The 15,650-nt window shown below is 37.7% G+C and overlaps 1 protein-coding gene across 2 annotated transcripts in view; it reads right to left on the bottom strand.

Annotated features, from left to right (window-relative positions):
* The window catches only part of atp11b (ATPase phospholipid transporting 11B), a 53,884-nt gene that overhangs the window by 5,132 nt on the left and 33,102 nt on the right, over window positions 1–15,650 (bottom strand). Inside the window, exons 21-29 of one of the 2 annotated variants that reach the window (XM_073861626.1) lie at window positions 15,426–15,528; window positions 15,128–15,273; window positions 14,975–15,034; window positions 13,727–13,854; window positions 13,409–13,547; window positions 11,721–11,786; window positions 11,534–11,636; window positions 11,032–11,198; window positions 493–626 (exon numbers count right to left, since the gene is read on the bottom strand). In XM_073861626.1, coding sequence (XP_073717727.1) covers window positions 493–626; window positions 11,032–11,198; window positions 11,534–11,636; window positions 11,721–11,786; window positions 13,409–13,547; window positions 13,727–13,854; window positions 14,975–15,034; window positions 15,128–15,273; window positions 15,426–15,528 — 1,046 coding nt within the window. Of the gene's footprint in view, window positions 1–492; window positions 627–11,031; window positions 11,199–11,471; window positions 11,637–11,720; window positions 11,787–12,199; window positions 12,224–13,408; window positions 13,548–13,726; window positions 13,855–14,974; window positions 15,035–15,127; window positions 15,274–15,425; window positions 15,529–15,650 lie in introns of those variants that run through there. The other variant, XM_073861625.1, reaches the window with a different exon arrangement.

Raw genomic sequence — 15,650 nt, 5'->3', positions numbered from 1 at the left:
GGCGACCCAACACCAATCAAGGAACCGGCATCTCCGACGCGATGCGCGTGGTATCGCATGCGATTTATCGTGCAGCCCTAGTCTGATATAAAATGGAGGCACAAGCAGTATAGTAAGTGATCTTCATATCATCTGCTACATAAAAAACACACACAACACGTCACCAAAGCAAAGACAGGAGGTAAAGACTATAAAAAACGAAAACAGTGATCCTAAAAAGCAAACTCAAAAATGTAACTTCATGGCAAGAAGTTTTGTATTCATTTTCTTTGTATTTGCACATACCCAGACCCTACCAGGTGGTGTAGCACACATCTACATAATAAAGATCTGCAAGAAGTTAAAGGTTTCTTTCCTAAACTCTATGCTTTAATCTTTAGGGAATGCTTCAAGTTCAGCGCTGGCCCTCACTACTCCAGGACGACTGGCTCGTCGCAATCCAGCTTGTAGGATATATGCTTACAGCAAAGGTGAGAGAGAGAAAGGTCGCACCTGGTGGCCCGGGAGGGGTCACAGTGGCCCATCATTCGCTCCACCATCCGACCCAGCCGTGAGCAGGCGTTTTGCCCCTCTGAGAAACAGCACATGGAGTCCATACATCCGATGCCCTGGTGGGCCTCAATAGACTAAAATGGACAGAAGAGAGAAAAAAATTCTTAAAAAAACATGAAGCCAAAATAAAAGCACCTATAAGCACAAAAATATGTCTGTGCTGAAAAGTTATTTAATGTAAATAATGAAGAGTATAGGCATATATCTTAATTTTCCCCTGAACAGTTACTGAATACTAAAGCATACTGAAGAACCTTTAAACAGTTATACTAAAATCTGAGCATACTGTAGATGATTAAAGGTTGTAGGAAATGCCATGTCACTCATCGTGCCAGTATGATAATGCATATGTAAGAATGGCATAAAAGTTACAAAAGAAAAAAGCTAAATAAAACTAGTGCACCATTTCTTACAATTACACTTTATACTAATCATGAATCCAATTTCAGTTATTTCAATGAAGTGCCTAAACTGAACTTCTGTGTGCTGTTTCCATTGGCGTGGTTATTTTTCAGTTGAAGCTGCATGCCATGTAATGTAACCAGCAATGTTTAAAACCTGTTTTGGCAATACTTTTACTTTACAGTCAACAGGGTTTTGGTCTGTCAAAATCACAAAAAAATGCACCACAATGGATTAATGGTGGGCAAAGGGCGTTTCACACGGTACACAGCAAACAGTGAAAGCGCCTTTCTCGTAAAGTGTAAGCAGGCGGTGCTGGTGTCACGTTGGTGAAACGGACGTTGCCATGTTACATTTGTTTTTATTGAAAACGAATAAAACATAACGAAAATTCTGTTTGTGTCATTTTGTCATTCATTGTGTAGTTTTAATTACTGCAATTATTTAATATCTTTTCATTTTCATCAATTTTCCTAATGCATTATCTTATTTCTTTTCCTAAATTTTTGATTTCTGATTTATATTTCTATATGTATTTGTTGATGCATCAGATAGCTCTGTGAATTAAAGGTATAGTGGAAGATTTTCCAGAATTATTTAAAAGAACCGCCCCTCGATGCACACGCAACACTCTCCGAGGGGTAACGCCTGTTAAACGCGTGCACGAGACAGAGAGAGAGCATGCAGGAGCTCAGTTCTACTCTTTGCTCTGTTTACAAGTTTCTGTCGGCATGTTTACCGTGTCTGTGCAGTTCGTGACTTGTGCCAGGGCTAGCATCGCTAATCATAGCTTACATCAACTTTTACTAGCAGTGATTTTAAATGAATTTCTCCAAATAGCATGACAAAATGTACCTTTCCAGTAGAAACTTCACGTGGGAAACCCAACCTGTCCTTTTAGCTCACGCCAGCATGTGAAATAATCTCCCATAAACATTCTGGTCTTGTTTCTTTCTTTATAGTCCTTTCTCTTCTTGTCATACAATTCGTAGACACTTTTTCTCTTGTGACCCTCAGACATTTTGAAAAAAACACAGTGAGAACGTGACCTTCAATGAATGGTTGAAACCGTAGCACAACACACATACACGTGAAAGTGCGCATGTGCAGAAAGCGAACGTAGAGGCGAGCACGTACGACGGTTATACGTCAACATATAATCAGAATGATTGACATCTGGGATGACCAATAACAGTGGTGATCCACCCGGAAAACGAAAATCTTCCGCTATACCTTTAAATCACATTTCAAATGATTTTCTCCTCAATATTTTAAGTAAAATAATAAGTAAAATGTTCTGATTGGTTGTTAATAATCTGTTCAATGTCTGGTTAAAGCCTACGCTGCTGCCATTCACAAAAATATCAAATATTTTTATCTTCAGCAGCTGCCGCGAAGACCCCGTGAAATTTTGGGTGCACGAGCACTTCATGCGGAGCAGTGAAAACCGCCCACTGTTTGCCACTTTCTGCATGTCGCCTAATGAAAATGAGTTCATTTTGTGGTTAAACAGTTATTTTGAAACTGTGTAGCTTTTACAGTCACAACTGCCGCATCCTGTCTGAAAGGCCCTTAAAATAGACCACAATCAGAACCTTAAATAGACCACAATCAGGCATGACTCAAATGCCCATCTTTGTTTACAGTCACCATAATGAAATCTACCAATAACAATACACCTTGAGACTCAACACACATTCTATATGCAAAACTGGTATACAGTGCAAAGACAAATTCTGCTCATGCCTGTATACCTGTAGGGATTTAGAATTACATACTTATAATATGTTTGATATATACTAGGACGAGCTGTAGTCTTAAAAAACCCAAAAGGCTAGGTTTAGTACGGTGGCCCTGAAGTGCAAACCACAACAACAAATTACTAAACAACAACAACAAATTAAAAAACACTGCAACAAATAAAAAAAACAACAACAAATTAAAAAAACACTACAGCAAATTAAAAACCACTACAGCAAATTAAAAAACACTACAACAAAATAAAATACAAATAAAAAATAAAAAACACACCAGCAAGTTAAAAAAACACACCAGCAAATAAAAAAAACACAACTACAAATTAAAAAAACACTACACCAAATTAAAAACACAACTACAAATTAAAAAACACTACAACAAAATAAAAAACCATAACAACATAAAAAACACTTTAAAGGGAGATAATGGCCCTCATTTATCAAAAGTGCGTACACCCAAAACCACGGTGACTTTGAGATTTATCAATATGGACGTTGGCGTACGGCACGCTCAAATCCTACGCCTGCTAAGGAGGTGGTGTACGCACGTTTTGAGTTAGGAAATGCACAGAAAAATTCCTAACACAACAAAACGCACTGACAAACTAAAATAGTATATGATATATTATGACCCACTGTAAAAAAACAACAACAACAACAACAGTATTTATAAACTTAGGTGTTTTTTTTTTTTGCAACATGAACTTCAATGTTTAATTTGTGTGACTTTACCAAAGCATTTTATTTGTATGCATATGTATTCCTTAAGTTGCGAGCCGTTTCAGGGCAGAGCACGTGAGCGCAGCGGAGCGTTAAGCGGTGCGGTAATACCATCAGAGCGCCTTTTTCCGAAAATTCCGCTCGCTCAGCACCGCTCGTTGAACCTAGAACGCCCTTTGATAATTTGCTAGTTCGCGAATCTGTAAAAACGTCTAGCAATAAGTTATGGAATTCAAGCCTTATACATAAATGTAAAGTAAAAATCAAAGTTAAGATTGGACAGGACGAAAACATTAAAAGGGACTGCAGAGAGACTGTAAACGTTAGCAAATATTGATCCTGGAATCTGAAGCAGCACATTGCAAGAAAGCACAAGGATGTGCTACGAAAACATGGTAATAATGCATCAAAGCTAGTTACATACCATTCGATGATAAATAAATAGCTATACATGAATAGGTAAGGTAAAATGCTTGTGTTGAATGGAGCCATAAATCCGATCATGATGACATGCGGACAAAATCATGGCCACGAATTATCTTTTATGCTACATTATGGACACCTCTTTTTCTTATTTAGTCTAAAGTATGGCCATAAATATAAAATTCGTTCCCAATATTCAACATTTTGTTGGAATTATTTATTATAATATTTCGTAATTACTATTACAATTATTATTACTTCAAATTATGAATTAGCCTAGTAAAACATGTGGATGTCGTGGAAACAAATTGTTAATTTGAATTATATCCGGAGCTCCGTATCAAACTGGATCTTAGCTAACAAACAATTGTATGTAAATACAGAAAAACACACTATAAAAGTTACATATTTTTTAAAAATCCCGCTCTTTAAACTCCCAAATAAAACAATTGTGTTTCTTTCCACTTCCCTGGTTTCTCTTCTTTGCCGTCTTCCATGTGTCATTGTCGTAAAATTAGGGCGTGGGGGAGGTGGAGACTTGAATTTATATGGGCGTGTTATTCTAATGACGGTCGTTTTCAGCCGCGGCATTTATGAAGGGCAGATATTGCTTACACCTGAATTTCAGAGGTACGCACAGCTTCATAAATCAGGAGGTGAGAGGAGTGTAAGCATAATCTTACGCCAACATACACGCCCGTTTCTACGCAAGAATGATAAATGAGGGCCATTGTCTTTAAGAGAAATCACTTTTTAAGAACTATGACGAATGGATATGGACCAAAACAAGGTTTTCCTGGTTTTGTGATCTTACAAACCCAAAGTTTTAATAAAGAGGCGAGATCTCGCCCTGATTCTAAAACCTCTTTGTTTTGCCTTTGTAATATTAAAAGAATATTGATGTAGCATTTAGCTGCAAGCTCACTTACTTTACTTAAAGTCTCTGTTTACTGCTTGTAGTTCTGTTGATAAAGATTCAGCTGCACCGACTTTATGAGATAACAGTGCGTTTAATTCAGAAAGTGATCAACGCTATGCCCTAATAATCTGCTGTAAAGAATATTCTTTGTAATATTCAGATACAGGGTGCGTGTGCGGCTCTAATTTTGTATAGTCGTATCTCACATCATGTCTGAAATGTATAAGACAATTACAAAATGACAGCATATCTTTGAAACATCACGCTCAAGTGCTTGGGTAACCAGATCCTTCTGTAACCGAAGCCGCATCAGGCAGAACTATAACTTGGTATGGGAGTTCATGCGCTCTACCATGCAGTGAGATTTACACAAACTGTACAGTTTTTAACACATGGCTGTCCTCTGTCATGCGGCACTCTTACCGGTGAATTTGTGTGAACATCACTCTGCATGTTGGACTGATGCCATTGTTTACATGTGAGAAGCTACAGCGCTTTCTCGTAAGCTAAATATGGTAGGGGGCAAGACAGCTCCAACACACACTTTAAGTGAATGTCCATTCACAACTGACTGGGCCAGCTTGCCCAATCAGAGGTTCGAAAGAAAGGGTTTCATATCCACCTTTTTCTCGAATGCGAAACTAAGTGATGTGACGTACTGAAGGCCCGGGTATACTTTTTTTCCGCGTCCGCGTCCGGCTCGCGCGGGCACGCGTCCGCGCAGCTTTCCGAGTATAGTCCCCGCGGCTACACGCGGATGGCCGCGTTCGACACTGTACGCAATACAAGTGATTTCTTATTCAAATTATTAGTCTAACAGGCTGTCAGGGCAGCACTGATTTGGAGACATTTACAGTACATTAAAACATTAGGATAGGTGAAGAAAAGTAACTGATCCACCATTGCAAACACAGTTTAGAACAAACAACAAGACAACAAAGAACAGGAATCAAACAAACATGCTCCACAGCTTTCTGTTCTTGGAAGAAGTAAAAGTTAAAGAAGAAAAACGATAGTGTGTGTGCAAATGCTGTCTATTTCCTTTGTATAATTGTTTATAGTGGAGTGTCCTGTCTAAATATTTTCACGCGCATGCGTTGTTGTACGCGGACTGTACGCGCACTGTCCGCGCGGTCTCAAATTTTGGGCTGCACGCGGACGGTCCGCGCGGACGGCCGCGGACCCTCCTGATGACGAAAATGACGTCATGCGGACGGCGCGCATACACGGACGTCCCTAGTATACTTTCGGCTTTACTTTCCGGTGCGAGACTTCTGGTTCAATAGCCAGCCGGTAGAAAACAGTGTTAGCGGGAGCACGCATAAAACATGATTTAAACAGTTAATATTTACTACAGCTGCCATGTATGAACCAGTGTGAGGATGAAAGTTAAAATTGGCTTGATATATAAAGATATATTTAAACATTTCGTGTTGTTGTTGATCAGAGGTGAGGTCTACAAATATAAAAGCACAGAGACATACCAGTATCTTTACAATGGGACAGTCAGTCGAGTGTTTGCACATGGAATTACAATTCAGTTCTTGTGCATGTATTATGGTTAAAACAAATGTTTTTAGAGATTTACTGCATTTGTATTAGCTATAATGGCAACCCCTAACTGCACAAATTATGTCGGTCTTCCTGGATTTCATAATAAACATTAAACAGCCAGTCAAAACGGCACACTTGTGTCCTTCGCAACAGACTACCATTAGCTTTAGTGGCTCACCGGAAGTCATAAACAGGAAAGCTCAAAGATGGGGGCGTCCACATTTACATCAAGAAACAGGTGGACAGATTGGAAGTAACAGAGCGTTGGAAACAGACTGGGAAGAAAGCTGCAGCAATCATTTAAAATAATAAAGTATTTTTTTTAACAATTAACCAATAAAAATCTATTCTAGTACACCTTGAAAGATCACGACTTCGACAAAGGGCATAATACAACCCCTTTAATAAAACACACTCATAACACCCAAAGCAGCTCTCGCTTCAGGTTCACAGCAACACAGGAAGAGCCAGTGTCACATGACAAGATGTCATATTCTGAGCTGACTGAAATCTTATCCTCTTCCATCTGAAGTACAAAACAATGCAGTAAGTCTAGCACGTGTATGAAACAAAATGAATGAGCATGAAAATGCTTCAAATCCACTGCGAGAAACAGATTTTTAAGTCACAGAATACACTTTAAGGTAGTTCTTTTCAGCTAAAGCCAAGAAACAAAGAAGGACTGATCTCTCTCTTTAGCTGAATTTGAGATCATTTTATCTGCTCTTTGTCAGAGGCTCAATAAAGAAAACTATGTTTTAGGAGCATGCAGTCCAGATAAATATTTTCATAAAAAAGCAACTATTTTAGGCTGCCATGCTGAGTTGCTTCAAGAAGACATATCTGTAAACAAGCTCGTGGTTTGTTAAAATCGTTCCTGCAGAAGCATGCATGCGTAGGTGGGGGTTTACATGCAGGGAGAATTGTTACATCACTGCCTCTGCTCTCATGAACGCCGGTTAGTTTATTCTGCTGCATGCAGATGAGAGTATCTCTCCTACTCTACCTAATCTTGCCCAGTTGAGTCTTGGCTCTGGACAGAGGCTGCAGTGCGATGAAGTCATCACCTATAGCCACACGGTTGGTGTACATCTACAGAACACACAGAGAGTCAGATAGAGGAGAAAGCCACATGTGGAGTTAGACACTAATGTCCTAAAGGTCACATTCAATCTACACACACTCAGAAATGACAAAGGCAGCAAACAAGCAGCGGATGCAAAAAACATACACTTAAAAACTAGCAAATGTCATCCGCAGGGCAACGCGTGCTAATGCCACAGAACTGTGCTGTATCGCTTAGAGGTGTCAAATGTATCACTAGCTAGGTACTAAATTTGTCTTTCTCAGTCTCTGTAGTACCAACACAATTTGGTAACTATGTCTATGCCAAATTTCAATATATGCATTTACTTTAACCAAACAGCAATAACTGTCAAAAAAGATTTCACTTTAATGCAAGACGTAAAAACATTAAAATCTAATCAAACAGTCTGTTTTTTACAAGCTTACATTTATGCATTAACCAACTTGGGAGGAGCATTTATCATTTTATTTTAGTCAAAAGTCTTACAAAACCAACAGGAAAATGTAACCATTTTCATTTATATTTACCTATATGCACATATACAGTTGTGCTCAAAATTATTCATACACAGGTCAAATTTTTAATTATGGTTAATTTTTATATGACAAATAGGCATATTCTGGCTGAAAATGACACAAGATATATTAGATATACGTTAAGAGATATTAAAAAAATAATAGCTGTTTTTTCATTTATTTACATTTTGAAAAAATGTCCCATGTCCAAAATGATTCATACCGTTTCTCTATAATCAATGGCGAATCCTTAACATTTCTTCACAGCTGTCCGATTTTTTTACCATTAGTGACAAGGTTTTTGCATATTACCACTGGGATTTTGGACCACTTCTCTTTTGCGTGGATCTCCAGGTCCTTGAGGTTGAAAGGCTTCCATGCCATCACTTTGGTCGTTCGTTCTCTCCATAAATTATAATTGAATTTAGGTCTAGACTCTGGCTTGGCTACTCCAAAATGTTGATATTGTTCTCTGCCAACCATTTCTTGACCACTTTGGCTGTGTGGTTTGGTTCATTATCTTGTTGGAAGGTCTACGGCAGGGATGGGCAGCTTCGGTCCTGGAGGGCCAGTGTCCTGCAGAGTTTAGCTCCAACTTGCCTCAGCACACCTGCCTAAAAGTTTCTAGTATGCCTAGTAAGACCTTAATTGGCTGCTTAAGGTGTGTTTAATTGTGGTTGGAGCTAAACAGGACACCGGCCCTCCAGGACCGAAGTCGGCCATCGGTGTGCCCAGGTCAAGTTTTTCTGCATACTGTCTAATGTTTTGCATCAGAATCCTAATGTAGTATCTTCTTTTTTATGATACCACTTACTTTTACAAGTTGGCCTGGCCCATTGGCTGAGAAACACCACCAAAGCATCATGTTCCCACCACCATGCTTAACCATGGGGTTGATGTTCCTGGGGTTAAATGCTTCCCCTTTATTCTCCAAACCAAAGCCACATCCCTGTCCAAACAACTTAATTTTGTCTCGTCAGACCATAGAATCAATGACAAGATGGATTATTCCTTGTCCAGGTGAGCTTTTGCAAAGGCTGGGTTAAAATTGATCCAATACTGGGTTGTTTTAACCCAACAGCTGGGTTATTATAATCCATGATTGCATTTTAACCCGGCATGGGGTAATTTTTAACCCAGCATGTGTTCTGCCCAATATTTACCCATTATGAGTCAAAAATAACCCAGCCATTTTTAGAGTGTAGTATGGAAGTAGGCGTTTTCGGACGCAGCCATGTTAACCATTCTGGAAGGATGCTGATAAATTGAATCTGGTGTTTTAAATAAGGTGACATGTAAAACTTTATCAGAGGGGTCCTTGAGGACCAGGATTAGGAAGCACTGCTCTAGAAAATACTAAAAGTTAACATATTAAAAGTAAACAGAATTTAAAATGATGTAGAAGATTGAATTTGCCTGGAATTATGCAAAAAGAATAAGTGTGAAGTGGCTCAGGTGCGTTGGGAATAAGACATTTTGTCAAAATGTAAAAAAGAAACAATAGCTGATATTTTTCATTAATATTACTAACAACATGTCTTACAGTCTTTGGCCACTTTCTTGTGCCATTTACAGTCAGAAGTTTCCCATTACCAAATAAAAATCACCACAATTAAAAATGTGGCATGTGTATGAATAATTTGGAGCATAACTGTACCTAAAAATGTTTTGTTCCTGTGGTATATAATATGCATTTGGAACTCATAAACACTAAGTGCCACTAGACTTTCACTACACAGAAGCCGAATGCATCAGAGCTCATTCTGTAGAGCAGCAGTAAAAGTGAAAGAGTAGTGTTTGAAATCAACTTAGCCTGCTTTTTGCTGATGGGTTTAACTTGACAGTTCAATTCATGAACAAATATGACAAGCTACATAAAAATGAAAGTATTCATGCACATTCAGCAAGCAGGTATTTAAAACTTATCACAAACAGATATGTTTAAATATTACTGTACTTACTTTAACTAGAAATGCATTTCAACATGTCACTGATTTCTTACTTGTCAATAACAAATAATGTTATAGTGCTGTATTTTCAATATTACCATTACTTAATTTCAATACAATAATCTTAATTTACAAATCAAAATAATGGTATTTGCAGTACTACTTGCAGCGGTAATAGGGAATCTGATTGACTATGTATGTTCTTTAAAACATAAAAAGGTCATGAAGGAAAAGCAGAAGATTTAATAAGGAGCACTATAAAAAATTTAGCTTTAAGGCAAGCCATGAGACTAAAAGGGTTGCAAAACTAGTCTAATGACATGACAAAAACCAAATATAGACCTTCACAATATTAACAATATTGCTTAATTTAAGTCATTAATGAAAGCATCACAAATATACTGTGAATGCGTATTACATATCTAAGTACTATAAAGAAAAAAAATTATATCAAAAATAAGTAGGAATGGAAATGTTTTGGGCAGTTTTATCAACAAGTCTTCTGTGCTAGACTGTACTCACAGGTTATTGTTATTTTACATCTTCACCACATGCAGTGTGCAGCCATCTGAGCAACCATCACAGATGAACGACATTGTTGGGCTTTTAATATAGCTGTAAACTGTTTAGCACAGATTTTAACTCTCAAATGAGAAAGAGTCTGACTTAAAATAAACAATTTCACAGTTTCACCTGAATGAGGAACCGTAATGCTATAACAGTAAGGAAGTATCCAGTAACTAATCATACAAAGACCTGGTCAAACAAGGCAACCAATACAGGTAACCATACAGCCTCAGTGCATGGCTTGAAACCTGCCATTATTCATTACTACCTTCTCTGTAGATACCATACTAATATATAGTTTCCATTACTGGTGAATATATAATAAATAAATTATAAGTCATGTATGAGTATAACATTGCTGTAATGACGTAATAGTTTTAGGTGATGTGTCTGTCTCATTATGCTTATGAGTTTGAGTGATGGTGGGCAAGTGGTAATGCTGTGAGATAATCTTTATGCTTTTTTACTACATTATAGTTTTATCTGTGAAAGCATAAACCTTCCTTATTATAAACACAGTCATAAGTCACAGACATAATTATTAACACTCTCCTTTTAAGCATTTCTGTTGAAAAGTTAAGCTCACCTGAGACTTCTGTGTGCTGGTTGGATGCAGGTGCCTGTAAAAGATTTTCTTGATGACATCAGGAAACAGACAGGTTATGATGATGATGATTATAGCAAACCATGCCGAACCGCTGGACAGTAGCTGGACAAAGACAAAGTACATGTCCTGTGTGTGAAGAAATGGCCTGGCAGGGGAAAATAATCACACTGCAATTAGTGTCAATGAAAGTCCAGGCAAAGCTTCTAAAAGTTAGTAAAGTCAATACATTTAAATAAATTTTATTTGTCTAATATATAAAACTAATCCAAAAGCCAAGTATGTATGTGGTGACTTGATCTTATGATAACTTAAGTACATAAATAAATTAAAAAATACAAGAAAACCATGAGTTGGGCATCTCTTTATATTATATTTTCCTATTTTATGTGGTTTCTCTTCTTCATCATTCATGTAAAGCTGCTTTGAAACAGTATTTAAATAAACTTGATTTGAATAGGTGAAAACACAGAAATACAGTAGCAGATGATGCCACCATAAAACAAGGAGAAGATGAAGTAGAAGGCGATGGAACCCCATGTGACAAAGTGATTCATCCACGTCCAGAAATGCGTCTCTAAAGCCAGCTGTGATGAGAGCAGTTCAAATTAACCTTAAGCTCACATTTAATATAGAAACCTATGCAACGCTGCATTTACACATAAACTTACCTTCAGTGTCACAGTTATAACCATCACAGTGAATACTAAAGTACCAAAAGTCCAGTTTCCAAACATCTGAAAGAAAGAAACTTACATTTGAAAATATTGTAACCTATTCTACAGCTCTAGCGGCTGATGGTGTTTTTAAACATGTTGTGTGGTCTAGTTCTGCAAAATATCGGAAGGGCTTCAATTTATTCTAAATAAAACAAACAATCCTCAATCACTTAATACCAGAGAGAGAGAGAGAGTGTGAGAGAGAGAGAGAGAGAGAGAGAGAGAGAGAGAGAGTAAGAGCGAGATTCCGGCCTGTCGGAAGCCATTTACTGTCATGCAAAGCTTAGTGCTGAAGGGAACGCCTCCAGGTCTGATCGTAATTGAGGATGACAGAAATCGAACGCTTATCAGAGCCACTCATGCAGAGAGACACAGACAGCTGGTTATTTATAAAGAACACATGCATCAACTGGAATTCAGTCAATTCTTACCAGTTGCTTGTTAGCTCGCAAAATCTGAGAGCATGCACAGCAAAACAGAGAAAGAGATAAGCAGAAGAAAAGAGAATATGGATAAAAAATAAGTAAAAGCCTATATCCTCTGACTATATGTTATCAGATAACAGTGTAATTACATTAAAGGAATAGTCTACTCATTTTCAATATTAAAATATGTTATTACCTTAACTAAGAATTGTTGATACATCCCTCTACCATCTGTGAGCGTGCACGTAAGCGCTGGAGCACGCTGCGACGCTTCGATAGCATTTAGCTTAGCCCCATTCATTCAATGGTACCATTTAGAGATAAAGTTAGAAGTGACCAAACACATCAACGTTTTTCCTATTTAAGACGAGTAGTTATACGAGCAAGTTTGGTGGTACAAAATAAAACGTAGCGCTTTTCTAAGCGGATTTAAAAGAGGAACTATATTTTATGGCGTAATAGCACTTTTGGGAGTACTTCGACTCGCCTGAAAAGTCCGCTCCCCTTCTCACTCTCATAATGGGAGAGGGAGGGTGTTACTGCGCCGAGACGAAGTACTCCCAAAAGTGCTATTACGCCATAAAATATAGTTCCTCTTTTAAATCCGCTTAGAAAAGCGCTACGTTTTATTTTGTACCACCAAAACTTGCTCGTATAACTACTCTTCTTAAATAGGAAAAACGTTTATGTGTTTGGTCACTTCTAACTTTATCTCTAAATGGTACAATTGAATGAATGGGGCTAAGCTAAATGCTATCTAAGCGTCGCAGCGCTTAAGTGCACGCACACAGATGATAGAGGGATGTATCAACAGTTCTTGGTTGGGGTGATAACATATTTTGATGTTGAAAATGAGTAGACTATTCCTTTAAGGATTGATGCATTGTGTCTGTAAGCTGGAGTTAATCAATACTCATTAAGGCTGTGTTATGGTTATTAATGTCTAATGTCTAATGAATTCTCTTCTGCGCTCCTACTGTGGCTACATAATTTAGTCTGTGATCCACATATTTGTTAGCTGTTTTGAATAAAAGCATCTGCTGAATTAATAAATGAAGTGTAAATAAAACGTAAGTGTACTGTAGACAGGTTTAATTAAAAGACATCCAAAAAGTCATGCGGAAACAGAACAGCAGTGTTAGGCACATTTAGTGTTAGAATTTGAGTGATAAAATGAGAGACAAGGTTCAGATGAAGCTGAAGAGAAGTCCTGACCTGTCCATTCCCAAGAAGCGTGGTGTCCTCTCCCATCAGGATGTAAGACCCAAAGAAGAAGATGAAGGCATGGCAGAACCCCAGTACAGTCCAATACAAAAAGGTTTTGAAGGAGAGCATTGAGTTTTTACTGATGTCTCTGATGAACAAACAGAAAATGATTTTACTGCCATTGATAGTCCCCTAGTTCCTGTACTCTAATTAATGTTATTGGCCTCATAAACACTCAAATAAGAGTGCTATACTAGGGTTGAGATACATAAAGGCATGAAATCTATTATCCAGGATTAATTGCTAACAAGTTTGAAATCTTTTTACCTGTAAAGTGCTGGTTTGCTCTGCAGAACATGTGGATGCACCAGTTGCTCAAACAGACTATACACCAGTATGGGCAGAGAGGTGAAGCAGATATTATACAGCGTCAGATATACACTGTCATAGAGGGTCTGTAAAATACAAGCAGCATTTCAAGTATCCACACTGCAAATCACACATGGCTTATATCATACATACAATACCTCACTTCTGGCTTAAATCATCTGATTTTTTTCTATAATTGCATGCCTACTCTATAATGATGCAATCTGAATTGTACAGCCTTGTAGATGTTTGTTGACTATTGCTAACACACTTTTTGGCTTCTTTGATCGACAGCAGAGGTGCTAAGAGAGAGTCAGAATTAATATCAGTCCTCTTGTGGTCTAATGGCTTTACCGATGGCAGATTGCCACTACTGCCAAACAGGGGCGTCACTATGGGGGGGAAAGGTAAGACAATTCTAAGAGCTCATGCACTATTGGGCCCCTTAAAGATCATAGTAACATGTAGTGTAGTAACGTGTGTGGTAGAGGGCCCAACCTCATATTCTTTCATAGGGCCACAAATTGCTACTGCTGTCAATAAAACATGGGTTAAGCACTTTACACATACCCAAAATCAATGACGTCAATCAAACAATCATGAAATATCATTACAAAATTATATTAAAATTGTAAATATATTTATGAGAAATTGTATACTGTATATTCATGATACAATAATTGTAAAAAAATATACTTTTTTAATTAAAGTTGGCACAACATCAACATCACTATTTCTTCCACATACCTAACTTTAAACATTGAGGGGCAGATTCCTGGAGTCTTAGACAAAAATGCATGATTGAACTGCCTAAATTTAAAAACACCTTTCACGGAAACATTTGAACATATATAAGTGCAATTGTTTTTGTATGCAAGATGCATACCAGTATTGATTTTTGTAAAGTTTGTTTGTAAAAACTACTTAGATGTCCTATTATAACTAAGGCTTAGTCCTGGATTCATCTAAACCCTGTCTGGGATATCGCCCCTGAGAGATAAAATCATTAGAATAATTTCAGTCAATTGAACTTTTAACAGAAATTATTTGGAAACGGTTTTATACATGGCATTAGGAGTCTGATGTTATTCCCTAGTCTATAGTAACACTAATCACAACCTTAGTATGCAAACCACTTATACAGAAAATGACAGCAATTTAAATTACTTCAGGGCATAAACAAATCACTGATGGTGAGGTACTTACTTGTTGTGAAAACAGACAGAAGAACTGGTATAAAAACTGAGGAGTGATAAAGCACACATTCTGCAAGAGTAAAGAAATTTATAAGAATTGCATTATAAGAATACAATCACATCTGTAGTAAAGAGACGGTGCAAATGGCAGAAGGAAATGTACCTTGTAGAAAAAGTATTGCACAAGGGTTGCTATTCTAATGTAGTAGAAATGACCATGCACAAGCAGCAATTTGGCAAGAAATCTGAACCTCGCGATTGCATAGTCACTGTTTCTTACAGCTTGTCTTCCCTCTTTCCCCATGATACCTGAGTGGAATGGATTTCTGTTAGACTGATTGCGAAAGGATGCAATTAACTACTTTAGATACATTAACATTTTAATTGCAAACAGTGTCTCATAGATCTCACACTTTAAAGCCATGTTTGCTTTTCTGTTTATCTGCTAAACAGACACCTACCGATTCCAACATGAGCTTCTTGGATCATACTGACATCATTGGCTCCATCCCCGATGGCTAACGTAATAGGCTTTTCTGGAGAAGTCTTCAGAAGTCTCACCACCTGCCAAACACACAGAAGCTATTAACACCAATACTATGAAAACAACAGGGCAATGTGGGAAACTTTAGCTTGGGTGAGGACATACTAGAGCACATGATCCCTGTCCTTACAAGACCAATGTG

Source organism: Misgurnus anguillicaudatus, chromosome 23 (genome assembly GCF_027580225.2).
Source record: "Misgurnus anguillicaudatus chromosome 23, ASM2758022v2, whole genome shotgun sequence".
NCBI classification, from domain to species: domain Eukaryota; kingdom Metazoa; phylum Chordata; class Actinopteri; order Cypriniformes; family Cobitidae; genus Misgurnus; species Misgurnus anguillicaudatus.
The sequence above is the reverse complement of the archived record's forward strand: the minus strand, read 5'-3'. Positions and strand labels throughout refer to the sequence as shown.